General features: G+C 38.3%; 1 protein-coding gene across 3 annotated transcripts in view; it reads left to right on the top strand.

Moving 5' to 3' along the window:
• Nucleotides 1-17,719, top strand: part of UNC5D (unc-5 netrin receptor D) — a 467,881-nt gene that overhangs the window by 313,994 nt on the left and 136,168 nt on the right. For all 3 annotated transcript variants that reach the window (XM_072402778.1, XM_072402777.1, XM_072402780.1), the window contains exons 6-7: nt 6,565-6,732; nt 10,045-10,209. In XM_072402778.1, coding sequence (XP_072258879.1) covers nt 6,565-6,732; nt 10,045-10,209 — 333 coding nt within the window. The remainder of the gene's footprint in view (nt 1-6,564; nt 6,733-10,044; nt 10,210-17,719) is intronic.

Here is a 17,719-nt window from a genome sequence, read left to right as displayed (position 1 = left end):
TGAGAACATAGATTAATATGGGAGAACCTGGGTGATTTAACAAATCTAGAATACATATTTTATAAATAATTTGCTATTAGTTGGAAAGTGTTTTCAGTTTTGGACCAGATCTTTTTCAGGTTTGCCTGAGAGTTTTAATAAATCCAACTCAATATGCAATACATAGTAAATTAATATAGAATGCAATAAACAATGATATTCACTACAGCCTCTTAGGAGGGTGTCAACAGGCTGCTTGATCCATAATTTATCCTATATCAATAGAATGATATACACTTATATATTTTGTCTACATTGAATTTATTTTCTCCTTTGCATGATAGCAGACCTGCACCAATTTCAATGTAAAACCCATGATGGGGAAGGGGTTGATGCCAAGATTTCCCATCAATTTCTAACTTGATGGTCTCCAGAACGATAAAAGGGGATGACTCCAATTCTTATCGAAAAAGTGACTTTACATAGTGTGGCATAATGGAAAGTGTGAAGCCAAATTCTGAGGGTATTTGGCATAATTTTTACCTAGGAAAGGGATTAATAGATCTGGATAAAGCTGTAATGAAATGTGGTGCGGCAGATTTGCAGCTCTATATTTGGGATTCAGGCAGAGAGTGTCCTGGAAGGAATGAGTGGGCCAGACGCTCCCTTCCTTCCCCGAGCCAGAAATCGAGATTGGCTGGGAAATACCTGGTGGATGAGAAAAGGAAGCTTGTCTTTGAGACAGGGGTGCAGTTGAAGCCCGAGGACAGGTGGCTCCGGCAGAATATGTATAGTATTTGTATTTAGGGAGAGTACAGGAGGTCTCCCAAAGGTTCATGGGACCACCACCCCTGCTGAGTGTCTCCGAGAGAGAGAGCCAGGAAGCTGATATTTTTGGTATTTTCTGTGCATGTTTTGAAGCAATTAAAAATAGTCCGATCACCCCGAAATATAGACTGAAGTTTAGACTACCTCTTTTCCATTCTCTATGCTGATCCCATCACAATACAATACAATCACAATACATTTAAACAGTAAGTACATATTTGATACCCTGGCCCCAACCTTATTTTTTTTTTACACTTCTCATTATTAAAACTTTTCTATGTGCCCTTGTAATTCTTGCTAATACCTTGTTTTGCTGACTTTTCAAAACTTTTCTCTTACCTTCTACCTATTCCCAGGAAGGTACATGTAAATATATGAAACTAGAAAATGCCTACAGGTAAATGTCCAGAAGCAACTTGCTGATTTTTTTCATTGATTTTTTATAAAACTACAGTTGTATTCATTTTTGCATGCAAGATGTTGACACTTGTAACAAAAAACCCCAAGGTACGGTTGATAAAAGTTTAATGAGAATTCAGTAGATTATACTGACAATACAAATATGTCTATTTTGTATCTTTACATGTCAATTATTGTCTAGATACATCTAGATGAAGCTCTGCAATGGAATGCATAAAACATAAGCTTAATAAGAAAGCCATTTTTGTCACTATGGTGTCCCAACCAAGGTATCGATGATATCTGTCTCACTTTGATATGCTAAAATACATAATATTTATTTATTTGCCAAAATCATAAAACTTACCCCAGCAGTACTCACCTCCCTGGGGAAAAGAAGAACTGTGCTTATGCACTCTTCTCTAACCTGCAATAAAGACATGTTTGGAACCAATCCACCATAATGAATAACAACGTGTCATCTAGCCTCACAAAGGCCAGGGTGCTAACATTACATTGTGAGCCCCTTTGAGGGACAGGTGGTGCCGTGATTATGAACTTTGTAAAGCGCTGCGTAATATGTTGGAACTATATAAATTCTAATTAATAAAAATAATAATATTAACTTCTGCGCCACCATGTTGCCCATTAATGTGCCCTCCTGCTAGCTGACAAAGGCATTTATGTTTTGGATGATCTGCAGCATCCTTCCTGGGCCCGTCACAGCCCATGCATCCCACAATGACAGCAAAAAAGCCACAGCAACTTTTAGGGGCACATTTAGCTTTAGCGCCGTGCCATACAAGCCAGAGGCGACAGTCTCAATACTTTAGTAGTGTTTGCCGTCAACACTATCAACATCAACATTCAAGACAATCAGACATTCCCTCAAACATTCCCCTGAAGGAATCTTCCAGATTCATGTGTTTGATTCCCACCAGGGAATGTCAGATTCCCCGTTTCATAAATAGAGCCCTACTTTTATCATTTTGCCATTTGGGTCCCATTGGAGTGAGTTTTCTATATTTCCCGTCCTGTAAACACAACATGAAATCGTAGTCAGGTAGAAGCAAAAGTCCTGTTTTTTTTTTTTTTTGCTTTTTTTTAGGATTCCTTGTGATTGTGTATTCTTTGCAAAGGAAATTATCATGACCTTCATTATTATCTCTCGCAAGGTGATAAGTATTATTTCTTATTATAAGTATTATTTCGCAAGGTGATAAGCCTTTATTTCTGTAATCAATCAGCCCCATTGTATTTTTGTGATAGTAATTCTGGGTTGTCCAGCTTTGTTCTCCTTTGTGGAACCATGTTTTCTCTGATCTCTGCTCCATGATAAGTCTTGATGGCCTTTAGGTGCTTACAACTTCACTGAGACATTCAAGCAATTAAAGATTACTATGGACAAAATTTTGGTGCTGGAACAGACTAAATAAAAAGAAGAAAGTAGTAACAGAGACTTAAAGCAGAACTAAATTTAAGATAAAAAAAATCCCATTTTCCTTTACTTCTGTATATCCCTCAACCTCATTCTTCATTCTTGCACCGCTCTGGAATTCTTCATTGTCCCGGCGTGGGTGAAGCGCCAGGCACCGCTATGTTCTTCCTTCTTCTTTATTCTTCTGGATGTCACCTGATCTAGCACTAACGCAGGAGTGAGACAGGATGACGTTGTCTGCTGTAAATTCGGAAAAAAGAGCGCTGATCTCACTGTGCGTGCGTGACATTGGCTTTTTCCCATTGCAGAAAGAATTCCTTCTGTGCATGTCCGAAATCGAGTATGCACAGAAGGACCCGACGTGACATAGGTATCCCGGGAGGCTCTGTGCTCCAGGCGGTGAAGACAAAAACAGAGGGGCTTTTCCTTTCCTTTAAACAAAAAAACATTTAAAGAAAAAAACCCTATACATAGGGACAATCTACCTTTTTATTTACGGTAAAATTTTTGGTGAAAGTCGCGCTTTAAGTAAATATTTACCAATACTATCTTAAAGTGGAAATAAAGTAGGAAAAAAAAACTTGCACACCTTTACCTCCTCAGATCCGTTGTTCCCTTCGGAGGTTTCCTGGATCTAGTCCCACGCCGCCCTGGTATTGTCCTTCATCGAGGCACAGTTGCGCCACCATTTCTTTCTTTCTTCCTATATCACCTGATCTCACACTGTGCAGACCCGATGTTGGGATGTATATGGAGTCTATATATGTTGATATATATGGAAAAAAAGAGATTGGCCATGCGCAGAAGGTGCAGAAGGCGCAGCCTTATGCCTCCTGAGATTCGTGATGTAGGTATCCCACTCCCATTCTGTCTTTACCGCCGCGGCAGAGGGGCTTTCCCTTTTTAAAAACAAAACATAATCTAGAGGAAAAAATAAGCTAATTTTTATCTTATATGAGGTTTAGCTACCCTTTTATATACAAATTTGGTGAGAGGTCAACAGAAATAGTCATCTTTACTATCTCGAGAATATAAACTCAGCTACACACCTAGTTAAATACCAAAGAATTAGATCCAACTAATGGACTGAACAACAGAAAAAACGGAAATTTAAACCAATAATAAGAAGAAAATAATCAAACGTTGCACTCAATAGTTATATCACATAATAATTTATTCAGCTAAACTGTTTGCTATTTCTTTCTATCTAATTTATGCAAAACTTGCACATTAGGTCAGGTGCTTTTTATAAATGATTACAAGTTGTGATTGGTGCCAACCAAGTGGTCTTGAGTTAAATAGCAAGCAAACATAGCAAAATAGAATTCCAAAAAATTAGACTTAAAATAATAAACTGATCCTCGGCACCATTGCCCATCTTTAGTAAAATGCTACTATATTTATATCTACACATTCACCCACAAAAGATGCACTAGTTGAAAAAATATCCTTTTGCTTAGAAAAAATATTTGTAAGGATCCTATTTGTAAATTGGTTATAAACATAGCCCTATATTTTTAATAAACTAAGCAATGCATAAAAACAGTATTTAAGGCCGGACAGGTTCTCTTTTTAAGAAGTGCAGAATTCCTAATATTTTTATTGTTTCTGGAGACTCCTGTGTGCAGACTATTGAGGTGCTAACCTCGGAATTCCCAGCAGGTCAGGGCTGTCAGTCAGTGCTCACTATGCTGTAAGCCAACAGCCATCAAGGACCAAATGAAAAGTTCACTGGCTGCAACTATTGATTGTAGCTGAAATATGTGTTTCTTGTAACATAAATGTCAGGATAGTCGGGTGGAAAAGAGCTGTCAAGGAAATTAGGGAGTGAGAGATTCTCAATGCTGTGAGACTGACCCTTTAACGTGGAAAGGATATTGCTTGAAATTACAGACACAGAATGATGCAACTGCTTGTTTATAGCTTTAGTGTTGGCGTCTTATAAGCAGGTTGGTTGTTTTTGTGGGCCCGTATGAATTAGTACTAACATGCAGCCAGCTCTTGTTTTTTAACTCCTAATGTTATGCTTTGGTTCTTCGTTCTTCCGATGCGTGGTTTTTCTGCAGACTTTGTGAAGAGTGAGGACTACGGTATGAACATATACATATGGCACCTCATGGTCATTTTGTGGCATAACATAATGCACAGCATAAAAAATTACACGGCAGAACAGACCTAAATAAATAGGGATCTTGAAGTGGCTCAGGAATAAAACTAAATTTTTTTAAAAAAATGTCCACAGTGGGATATGATAATCACACATAAACGGAAAAAAAAAACATTAAGTATTTCCAAGCTGAAAAGTCACTATTCTTTTAGGATGTGTTTTGCATGTGAATGGCATGTAGAAGCTTCTACAGGGGGGTACATTGATTGCCTTAGAATTCTGTATACAGTAAAATATAAAAGCAATTTCCGGATAGGGTTTCAGTCACAGCGGAATGCAAGGAAGGACCAAGAGCCCCAATGAAAACTGAGGAGGGAAGGAAAAAGGGCTCAACAGCAGAGCTCAAACAGCATAGCAGTCTGATTATCCATGGTCCAGACACACAAAATATCTGGTCCCAAAAAATGAGGACTGGAGGGGGGAACATAGTGAAGGATAGTGGAAGGCCTGCATGACTGGGATGGGATAGGGAGCAGGCAGTGGAAGGTTTAATTGGAAAGGGGAGTGAGAGGAGGTTGGGAGTCAGGGTGCAGGGCTGACGTAGTTGGGGGGAGGGAAAGGTGAGGGAAAAAATGGAAGAGGTGGAGCGTTTTGGGCAACAGGACAAGGAGAGAAGAAAAGTTTCCGGCCCACCCTCCCTGTGTTTTAGGTAGTTTTGGCGGAATGGGTGAGGAATGGGTTGTTTGGCGGTGAAGTCCTCGAGAGAATGTTGCTTGTTGTAGTGTTTCAGTGGGGGTGAGAGACCCATCTATGCTATGGGAATTCCTGGAATGTTGGTGTCTATTGGAAGTTGGAGTTGTTGTGGTTTAAAATTGGCTACCAGTGCTGCTGGTATCGTTACTGAGCTAGTTGGTTAGGGCTTGGAGCATATATACCACGGCGGTGCAGACCCAAAGTAAGGGGTAGGGGGGTTGGCCTTTGAGGATCAGTAACCTGAGGAGTGTTAGAATTGGTTTAAGGTTGAAATAAGTAAAGTTTAATTAATGTATTTGTTATTTATGGTTTATTATTGGGTATTTATTGTTATTTATAGTTATTTACAAATATTTTATTGTTTATTACAGTGTTTGTTTGATAAAAGGCCCTAATCCATTTAACCAATGACAATGTGTGGTTTTTATGTTGAGTTAAAAGGGGGGCCACTAAATGCGGGGTCCCAGCCCTATCACAGTCATGCTGCTGTGAGGAGTCCAGACTAATTGTAGCCCAAGAAATGCTGCCATCAGTCTGTGCTTGGGAAAGAGGTGCTGCTAAAAATCAGTTGTTCAGAGAGAAAAAAACAACAGGCTTTGTAAGTATTTTTAATAGCTAATTTCTAGAAATAAAAAGCAAGCAAGATCTGTTTGATCTGTTATGACATAACAATAAAATTGTATACACAGCTAACTAAATGTGTTAAATTGAAAAATGTCTATAGGTAAATGTCCTCAAGCATACTGAATAATTTCTAATTTAAAATTGCAATTGTTTTCCCTTTGTATCATAATGGATCTTGTAGATATCTGGAGCCAATACTCTTAGGTACAGTTAGCTACATTTTTGCCAGAACCTGGATCTACTGGAGTGAAATGCCAATGTTGTATTTTATATTATTGCATGTCAGTGATGCTTTTATTATATGTATACAAATCCTGTATTGTTGAATTTTTTGAGTGCTTTCAATATACTTGAACAAAGAGTGTATAGTAGAATACAATTTTATTGGAATGTGTATAGTCTGTTAAATATCATATTCGTTTTTCCTTTCTTCAAGTGAACGGAGGATGGTCGTCCTGGTTAGAATGGTCTTCATGCAGTGTAAACTGTGGTCGTGGAGTGCAGAAACGTTCCAGGACTTGCACCAACCCAACTCCTTTGAATGGCGGGGCCTTCTGTGTAGGTTCCTCAATGCAGAAGGTCAGCTGCACAGTTCAGTGCCCAGGTGAGTCATATTCCAAAAAGATCACTGTCCTGGCTACTCAGGTGCAGTTTAGCCTTCTTTTCCTGTTAATCTTTTATATGGTAAGCTTAGAAAAGGAAAGGAATTGCTCAGGTTACAAGCTTATTTTAGAAAATTGGTAAATGGAAAGTGGTGGGTCCATTTCTCAGTTTAAAGCTTAATTTAGGGGTTTCATTTAGAGGTAGTTGTAGTTACATAAATAAATAATATAGTCAGGTTGAAAAAAAATTTTCTCACAAAAATTTCCTTGAAGTTCCCATGGGTTTGCGAAATTTCGCAAAACCATCGGAAGTCACTGTAGGTGGTTTATCACGGCTGCATTTAAAAATGCAGCTGTGGGAATCATCCTGTTAGTGGGCGAACCCCGGGCACTATAGGTCAGAATAAGGGTAAGCCCTAATTCCAACCTGTAGTGCCCAGGCATCTCTTACTCTTGAATGCTGACGCGATACTCCTCCTCTCAGAGTCCCGAGTCATGCGGCTTGTGTTAATGAATGAACATGGCCATGGGAAAAGCAGGATTTTTCCCACGCTGCATTCAATCATGAGCAGCCAACGAGACTCATACTGTGTTCCTGGATAGAGAAACTCTATCTAGGAACACATAGTACAGGACTGCAACAGCAATCAGAGGAGCGGAGCTGACAGTTCCGCTGCCCTGATTGGTCTTGCAGTTCCCAAATATTCGGTCTTGCCGGCCTACATGTTTGGTAAGCGAGAATTAAAAAAAAATTAAAAATTTGTTCGCTCATCCCTAACCAGGACTAGACATGAAGAATGCAAGGACAACCTCTTTAAAACATTTTCCCTTGATCCCTGCCCCAATGATTCTTACCATTGGGACAGTAAGTGAGAAGACATCTTTAATGTGTATACCCTTTGCAATTGTCATAAAATGTGTTTTAGAAGAACAACCACTCAGAAGAATCAAGAACATCACGTAAATTATTCATCAAATACATTGTTCTAGGTTGACAAATGAGGCTTGCAAGTGTCTACAACATTGTGCACATACAACCTTGATAATTAAGTCACGCAATGTCGTAAATTTTTTGGAGTTCTGGCTTTTTCTAAGTTGCTGACCACATTATTCTTTCAAAAGGAAATTAATCCAAACCTTTCCACATTAATAATAAATATTTAGTTGTATGGGGCTTTAGGCACTGTCTGAGCTCAAAGCATGACACTGAGACAGAAAATCAGGGGACGTCTCCACACCTGGTGAAACAGATAACAGAACTTTTAACTCTTTCATATTCTAGCTCATAATATGTAAAATAGAAAATCTAAGGAGCTCAGATTACAAGGGTGAGCAAGTAAACCTATATGTAGGGTCCTGGATTGATATTCAGAAAATCTGGAAGTGCATTCCTCTGTTTTTCTCAAGTATATGCAGGATTTCTTCTATTTCTTAATAGAAAGGAAGGAAGTAAACCTCGAATGTTAAAAACTGAAGGTGTTAACTTTCCAGCAATCAGCAATATGACAGGGAAAGGTTTGAAAAGTCGTGGCTCCAAAAGTCTTCAACCGTATCGTCCATGACAATGGTTGTGCTGCTAATGAAAACCAATTTGCTCTCACATTTTGAATCTAATCTACAATCATAAATAAATAATTCAGATATCAGAAGTAGAAAGTATCGTATGCGATTGTAATGTTATTTCTATGTACATATTTTCAGTTGACTGAAGGATCTTAAATCACAGTTATTATTCAGATGGCATTAAAATAAATGATTGATATGTACTATGGAAAGAACGCTTCAATAACTCAAACACATTATACATACAACAAACAGAATGAATTCCATTATTGAAAACACAATAGCAATGCTGTTTTTCTTTGCTTTGTTCCTCTGGCAGCTGCCTTTGAGGGAAAATGAAGCAATTAACATAACCTTACTTGTGAGCGCTATAAAGTCTCCAGCAATTTTCATAAACAGGGATATCATCTGCTTCAGCAAGGTAGTTTGTTAATTGTAAATTGTAAAATCAAAAGGGGAACCATGAAATTACAAACTTACATGTTAAGAACGGACGCTTAGTGTTCATTATTCTCATACTTAATGTATCCTCAATCTCTGCACATCTTGTGTCTATAGATATAACGAATGTGAGTTACACAACCAATGACCCGGCTAAAGAACAAATGTATGTTTATAGAAGAGTTGCAGAGTTCACACTTCTTCCAGAGTTTTTTAGTTGATAATAACCTGAATTGGTTAGAAATATCAAATATCTTCCATCAATCACTATGGGTATCAATGGAGTAGATGGGGGCAGATGACCTTCAGTGTACAGAAACAATGGGCTTAACATACGAAAGCTCTCCAAGGCTGGAGAGGATACACTTTCATCAGTGAACCTGGTCCAGGTGTGCTGGATCACTCAGCTTCACTGATGAAAGTATATCCCCTCCAGCTTCGGAGAGCTTTAAAAAATCAGGCCCAGTGTACTTATTTATACCACTGATAATTTGTATTTGTAAGTTATTATAATTATCTAATTTGGTAAATAGGTATATGAGGAGCTCAATCACGCTTTAGGTTTCCTCTAGATCCTTCATCTATAAAAAACCATGACAAGAGTAGTTATTATTATTATTAATAAACAGGATTTATATAGCACCAACATATTATGCAGCGCTGAATGTTAAATAGGGGTTGAACATTTACAACAATAACCCCACCCATGTAAACAAAAGAATAACCCATTTTCACTAAACAAGCAAGAAGGCTGCAGGTAGGCAAGGTCTACAACATAAACAAAATTTCACCTAGAACTGCCTCGGAGGCCATAACCATTAATTACTGCATCACACCAAAATGGCTCCCAAACACCATATTTATTCACCAGAACCCTTGCCCTCCAAGACCCCAACTGTCCCACTTAACCTTCCAGTACCACCCCCCCCCCCCCCAACAACACACAACCATAAGGAATGGGAAAACATTTCCCTAGGTAAACTGTTCCAGAACCTTTTCCTCCCTACCCATTATCCTTTTCCTTACTTCTGGCTCTGCCCTAAACCTTCTGACCCCACCAATCCCCTTCTGACCTCTCACTTACCCCTCTTTTCTCTACTTACCCCTTACAGTCCCTGTCTCCTCTTCTCACCCTGTCATGTAGGCTTTACTCCTATTTTTCTTGCTTACATGCTGTGGGCCTACCTAGCCAAAACATTTCCATTGAGTCCATGGAAGTATATTGCAAGTGATTGCCTAGATGATAATCAAACATGCTGGTTTCCTACTTTTCATAAGTAATAAATGTAATGCTGTTGATTTTATTGCAGTGGAAGGAATGTGGAAGGAGTGGAGTGAGTGGTCTATCTGCAGTCCAGAGTGTGAACATCAGCGTGAAAGAGAATGCACAATGCCACCAACTGGAAATGGAGTGAAACCTTGTGAAGGCCTGAGCCAAGAGTCTGAAAACTGCACAGATGGCCTGTGTATTCAAGGTGGGCAAAGGATCTGTAGTGCAATATTGTTTCTTTTTTATCTTTATAAGGGCACTGCCCTGTGTATTAAGACAATGTCCTGCGTGTCTCATAAATTAGTAACAAAATACACAAACCCATGAATCTTTTTATAATCAATTTACAAAACTGCTGGTAATCAGGTTGGATACAGTCTGGAGGTGCACGGGTCTTAAAGCTGATATAGCATTTTGATGGTTGCCTAATCAGCAACTTATAATTTGTTATCCTTAACTCTTCTGTCTTTATAAAACAAATTCTTCTAGATATGAGGGAAGACTCCCTTACCTCCGTCTTTTCCACCCTGCTTGTCAAGGTTAATGGCAATCTCAGGTACCCAGCACTGTCACATTAAAGCAGGTAAAGAGCCCTGATTCCAGTGTAAGCTCCATGTCATGACTTGGCCAATTCGCATCACTTTTAGTGGACAAAGAAAAGTAAAGCAGGGATAAGCTGTTGTTTGCACTGGCCCTGTTTTTTTTTTTTTTTTCTGTGAGAATGGCAGAGAGGGCAGAGAAAACCGGGGCAGAGAGATTTTGGAACTCAAGTTAATACTTATATTATCATTCTTGTAACCCAGCTTCCCTTTTGTGTATAATTGTAACCTTTTATAAGAAGACCATCTTACCATCATTTTAGATTCTTTTCCTTGTTGTTGGAGCTTTCTCCAATTTCTTCTTATAATTTACTTTTTAATGTTGTTCTTGCTATAAAATGGACTTGATCCATGAAAGCTTGGTTTGCATTATCCTACATTCTTTATACAAAAATGTTGTATGGGTCAGTGCATTTTTTTTTTCAATTTGTTTCAAGGGCACAGGGAGCCTGATATATTAAAGTTCTCCAAGACTGGAAAAGATAGACTATGGGAGAACCAGAGTGACATGGCAAATCTAGATTGGATTTTATCCAGAAATGAAAACATTTGCCAACTAATAGCAATAGATTTTTATGAGATTAATTTCCTGTTCACTCATGGTAGTCTACTTTCTCCAGTCCACAAGAACTGTAACAAATCAGGCTCATAAAGTTTTTGTGAATAATTTAAAGTGTTCACATATGCAATTTTCTCACTTGTAAGGTGTTAAACGAATACATATATGTTAACAATGCCTCACCTTTTTCATCGCTGTAGGACTATATATCCTAATAAAAGGCTAGCTTCAGAAACTAATTATACAAGTTTTAAAGATATATATATATATATATATATAAATATATATATATATATATTTATTTATTTACTTTTAGAATCACATCCTATGGAATGTCCATTCTGGCCAGAACTTTTGCAGTTTATGTTACTTGACCTGAAAATGTCCAACCAGGGTGTGATGTATGACTTTATTCAGGCTTGTAACATCCCAGTTTTTTGTATAGTTTTTTTTTTTATGCTAGCAAATTACTATGAATTTAGTTCCACAGAGCCCCTGATCCCTCTGGAGCTGTCCTTTTTTGGGTCCCACTACGTCCTGTAATCCGCCTTCGTCCCGGTGTGGAGGAAGCCGTGGGCACCACCATCTTTCTCTATCTTGTTTCTTCGTCTTGCATCATCACCCGATCTCGCACAGCACAGGTGCAAGATCCGGTGACGTAGCTAGCTGTAAATGGGAAAAGAAAATAGTGCTGATCTCATTGCGCATGAATAAGATTGGCATTTTATTTCCCATTGCAGGAAAAAGCCCCTTATCGGGCAATCACAGAAGGGGCAGCCACAAGCCCCCCTGGGATGCGTGAAATATGTATCCCAGCAATGACTGCACCATTCCGTCTTTACTGCTGCAGCCATATATACTAAAGGCTAGGGGGAGTTTAATGTTTACTATACATAAAAGGGTTATCTACCTTATGTTTTGCTATTTTTTTCTATTTGCTTTTATTATCTATTATTTACTTTTTATTTCTCTTGATGAATAACACAGTACTTAGATTTTAGGCAACATAGACACAACGGAGGATTGTTGCCCAAGATGAATGGTCATGATCATCTCAGGTTTTTACAGTGGCTCCCCAAATTGTTTATCAATCCACCCTTGTTAAATAATGATTAATCATGGAGGGACGACGGCTGTACTTTCCTATTGAGGTTGCCACACACCTGCCTCCCATAATAGTGTGTACAGCATCTGTTTGTTCTCCTGTCCCTTGAAACAATCACAAAAGATTTATTCCAGCAATCCTACAGAAATCTAACATGTGTTTGACATCTGTACAGGGCTTCAGTCTTAGACACAATTGAAATTCACTAGTAAAATGGTTCATAAGTTGGAATATCCATGTAAATTTAATATGTTTTTCCTATGTTTCCATGTTTATTAAAAAAAAAACTATAAAAAGAATATCTTTGGGAGAGCCAATGGACTATAGTTTTTCAGACATCCGGTAGACAGACACAGCCCGTTCTGCCGATACTGCAACCCAACCTCTGCACGGCAAGAAAGATCTTTTGCATTATCTGCATGAGGGCAACCACAATAGGTGTTTCTGGTTCCAGACGTTGGAAGATATTCAGCCATTGGTTAGGATAAGAAAGCATTTTTCCAGATCCCTTTGGCACTGATGCCCCAACCATCTCCTAGAGTGTATTGGGGTTAGCTGGTTCTGGAGTGGCCGCATAATGTAATTTAACATAATATAATGTAATGTTTATAATGTATAATAATGTTTATAATGTATAATAAAATGTATAATAAAAAAAACAGCACTTTTGGGTCCTTCCTGCATTCTTCAGGCATTTGACAGTTCTGCAGATTGCTTAAGAATGTAGAACTGGACAAATGCACTTGTCTGAATTCATATGAGTAATTCAGATTTAGTACATCACTAGTTTGTCACTTCCTGTAGCAGCAAACCTATTTTTTTTTTAACCTCTATCAACGTGTTATGTGGGCACCATACTGCACTGTAATAGGCAGCTAAAAAAGCCCAATTTTTTCATTTCAATGGCATCAATACCAGCTCAAAGTTGCGTGACTGTAACACAGATTGGCAGGCGTAGTAACGAAGAAATAACATTTGTCAATCTTCCAATATAATTAGCTGACATGAATCTGCTTCACCTGAGCTTGGGACGTCGTACGAGAAATTCCACTCTGCTATCCATTTTAGCTGCTTGTCTTCTTCACAAGCTCTCATGCAAATATAAGAATAAAAATGCTAAAAAATATTACCTTAAAGCCCAAACTGAAATATGTTAATAAGAAGAAAATTAACTATTTTTTTTATTTGATAATATGATTTTACAGGTAAAAATACAAAGAGATTTTATTATAATAATTCCTAATGTAAAGTTGGCCATACCCAAGAAGATCATTTGTCAGTTATCGGGTTGTCAACCACCTGTTGCTGGTGTGTTTTTTATGTTCATCAGATTACTGTTTGATAAATATGAATACTATGAATCATGCTTTTTTCTCAATTGAGTACTGTCACCCAGTAACAATGTATTGTGGTGTTCCTATGCCAACCACCCCCCAGGCTATCATCTCTGCCACTGAGATCGTACAAGCAGAAACCTTCATCCTTCATTTTTTACTTTTAATAGAACTAGAATAGAACTGGTTTTTAATCTTTGTTAAAAATGATTGAGATTTTCATTCAGAGATATGTTTTGAGGAAAATAATCGTATCTATTCTTTAAAATGTATCAAAATCTTTTTTTGGGAGATTGGGGAAAGGTTAGATCCTGCTTCCCCATTAGGTGGGTTTGCCCACCCTATTTGTACTTATGGCCATTGTCACTAAAAATGAAAGGGGGATATTAAAAGTTTAGGAATATTTATTATAAAAGCAAATGTGGCCTTGAGGAAGGGCAATGTGGCACTGAAACATTGGCTTTTCAACTTGTTGTGACAGTGCTTTTAAATAAAAGCAATATTCCTGTATTTTGGGGCACTAGGAACCTTAGGCTTAATTTACTAAACATCTCCAAGACTGGAAATAGCAGAATATCACAGGAGAACTTGGGTGATCCACCTATCTGGCTGGAATGTATTTCCTAAAATCCATCCAGGGTGGCACAGTGGCTTACAGGTTAGCACTCTGGTCTTCATAGAGTTTGTCCCCATTTCCCACATTCCAAAAACACGAGGTTAGGTTAATGATTTAAATTGAGACTGTGGTAATGACATATGACTATGGTAGGGACATTAAAGTGTGATCCCCTTGGAGGGACAGCTAGTGACATGACTATGGACTTTGTAAAGTGCTGCGTAATATGTTGGTGTTATATAAATACAAGTTATTAATAAAAATCATTTGCTATAAATTGGCAAATGCTGGATCACCCAGGTTCCTCCATGATAGTCTATTTTCTCCGATTCTGGGAAGCTGGAATAAACCAGGCCTTGTGTTTTGTGTCTACGATTCACTGCCCCACCCGTGGTTGTCATACCAGGTTCCCTTCCTGTTGTAAAAGGTCTGTTTAGTGTAAGCACATACCTATCATGGAAAATTGTCTACAATTTTAGGATTCTACTTACAAATCTTTTTACGTAATAATTTTCTTGGGATTTACACATTTTTTTTTAACATTAGTTTTAGTTATAAAATGTCTGGTTTTGGTCTTCATTTATACATTTTGTAAATGAAAACCAATAGGAAAATATGTAAAAGTTGAGGAAATATTGGTGAAAATGATTTGAAAGAGACCCCTTAGAATTGTCCCCAGAATAAAAAGAAAAGAAAATCTTCCAGTTGGGACACATGTTCCAGAAATATCATAAGATCCTTAAGATATCCTGGTACTTCTCGTGGACTGGAACACAAAAAGAAAATATCCTAATGGTACACAAATTGGGCAAGAAATACACTAGCATGGGTTTTAACCCTTCCTCACATCAAAAACCTCCCAAAAATATTTTTTTTTTCATAAAGAATATTGAAAGGGTCTTGGATAAGTTTACTAACATCCTTTAAATTTGATAATTTTTTTAGTGATATGTTTTTGTAAGATTTAATAGGAAAAGACCAAATGATCGATAAAAACGCCTGAGCTCTAAAGCAGCCATTCTAAAAAAAAGCCAGATAAAGAATACCTGGGGTATGGGCCCCAGAAAACAGTGATTGGAGACATATGAAAATGTGTTTATAAAATAAAAGGCAGTGATTAGCTATCCTCAGGCTTCCATTCATCTGTGACATAGATTCCTGCAGTGTGCATAATAGCATATTGGCAATATATAGTACAATTCATAGAAATGACAGAGTTAATACCTCCTTGAATGCCACAGCCAATTCCTTTTTCATTCACAGAGCATTTCAGTAAAAGGGTAATTAGTCTTTGAACATTAAAAAGCCACTCTGTAGCAGCTATTTAAGCACCCAGTTTATAATACACAGTACACCATCAAAACCTATTTATCATACAAATGTTATCAAAGGACAAGAGGCGTAATCTCCGATTACAACGGAGCTTATCTCCATTGCTAGGCTGATCCTCACGGCTTCTCATACAGCCGCCATTCAAGGGCCTACATTTAATATTGAATAGCTGCATTCTGCCACATTTTCTTTAGGACTGACTGCAGATGGGGAGGTGAAAAGATCTCAGCCCTTCATTCATTAGATAAGCAGCAAGGTCCCAATGGCACAAAACAGCATCTGGTATCACTTGGGCACCGAAAGTTCTTACTTTGTTAGAGCCTTTTTAATCCCGTCAGTGCTGGGTTGGCATCTGCATTGTGTCTTAACCCCCCCACCACTCTCAGTGATAGCAGATGTTCAAAGCGGTTGATTTTGTTTAGGAAATGTGTTGGAGTCGGCTCCAAGTGTTAGAAGGTTGGTAAATGACTGATACATGAGTTATTACACCAAAAGTTACCAAGTGCCTGGCCTAAAAAATGTCTATAAGTTTCTGTATGACAGTCTGAACAAGTACAAAATCCAGTTACTATATGATGTACAAGCCTTATAAATGAACTAAGCCAAATCATTCATTTGTGCCTCATATGTTTCTCGTCCCAGACACTGCACGTCATTTTTGTGCAAGACATAGGTTCTCTTGCAAAGAACTGACCAGATTTCTGTACTGAAATTTAGCTATAGACTTATGATAGTTTGTACAAGACCAGGGTAGTCCAGGGGCTCAGGTTACTCCCCTTTCCTTCTTGGCTGTCCAGCCACAACGTCCCCTTCCATTACCCCCAATAATGCATACAGACACCAATTATGGAACAATTTAACAGCTGTTTATTATATAAAATAACTTTCATCAAAATATACTTTTCTGCAATTTAACATCACTTAACCAACTGAAAGTAAAACAAATATTACTTTGTTGGCTGCAGCTCCTGGAAGGCTCGACCATCCAACAGAACCCATAACATTAGCCCTCCTAGATTTGCCATGGATTGATATTTTTGTCCACAGTCCTGATACCCTGAATTGAGTGCCAATATCATCTGTATGACGATCCTTCCCATGCCTGACCCATTTTCCTTTTACCATTCACTTTCCAATTCAAAATACCCCATACCAAAGATGGCCATCCCACCACTCTCCAGCACCACCAAGGCCTCTGCCATCCAGAAAAACTCAGCTACCCCAAAAACTAAAACCCAAGCACATAGCCAAACCTACCCCCTAACCAATTAGTACTCTGCCCCCCTTACCATTCCAGAATTAACCCAAACTACCTGGCTGCCATGCCCCGATCTTTCTCTCTTTCCTGCTCCGCGTCTCTCTAGAACATGCTTTTGGATGTTAGAACCAACTTCCAGAGCTTCTAGTGTATTATAAATCATTGTGCTGTGTTCAATAGATATACTTCAGATACATAAATAAATAGGAACTGCAGAATTCAGTGCTTTGGTTATTAATTTCCTAAAAACTTGGCACCATCCTCCAGGGTCTTCTGTTACTCGATCCCTCAACAGATATTGCCAGACAGCTCCATCTGACGACTGGCATGTGGCTTCCTAATTACTGCGTTGTGTACGTCTGTGTTCTTTTGTACTGAGTGGTACACCATGGGCAGACATGATTTCAGGCACTCAGCTTCTCCATGGCACAAACACCTGCGAGAAAACTGCTTCCCATTTGTGAACATTGAATATTTATGAGCCTGCCAGGCCCCTGGGCCAACGCAAGCTCCTGCTGAGAACTTAAGAGGACAGAGTTGCATAGCTTCACAAAACTAAAGTGCCATTAACAGACCTAGAAGAAGAGGTCATTCCGACTGGCTACCCATTTGAAGCTGAGCTTTATTCAAAGTCTACAGCTACAAGAGGACAGCAAAAGCTTAAGTTATGTCTCTATTCTGTAACTACTACAAAGAGAGTAGAAAGTTCTGCTTTTATGTCTGGCAAAGTGAAAAGAGCTTATTATACTAAGCTAATGTACTTTTTTTCATTTCTATACATTGAAATATCCTAAAATGTGTTTATGTTAGTAAAGCAAATGGCCTTTGTCCTATAAACATATAGACATAATTTCGCAAACTTATGTGTTCATTTGCTATGATTTTCAATGCAAAAACATAAATATTTTAGAA

This window comes from Pyxicephalus adspersus, chromosome 2 (assembly GCF_032062135.1).
Source record: "Pyxicephalus adspersus chromosome 2, UCB_Pads_2.0, whole genome shotgun sequence".
NCBI lineage: Eukaryota > Metazoa > Chordata > Amphibia > Anura > Pyxicephalidae > Pyxicephalus > Pyxicephalus adspersus.
This window is presented reverse-complemented; position numbering and strand designations above follow the sequence as displayed.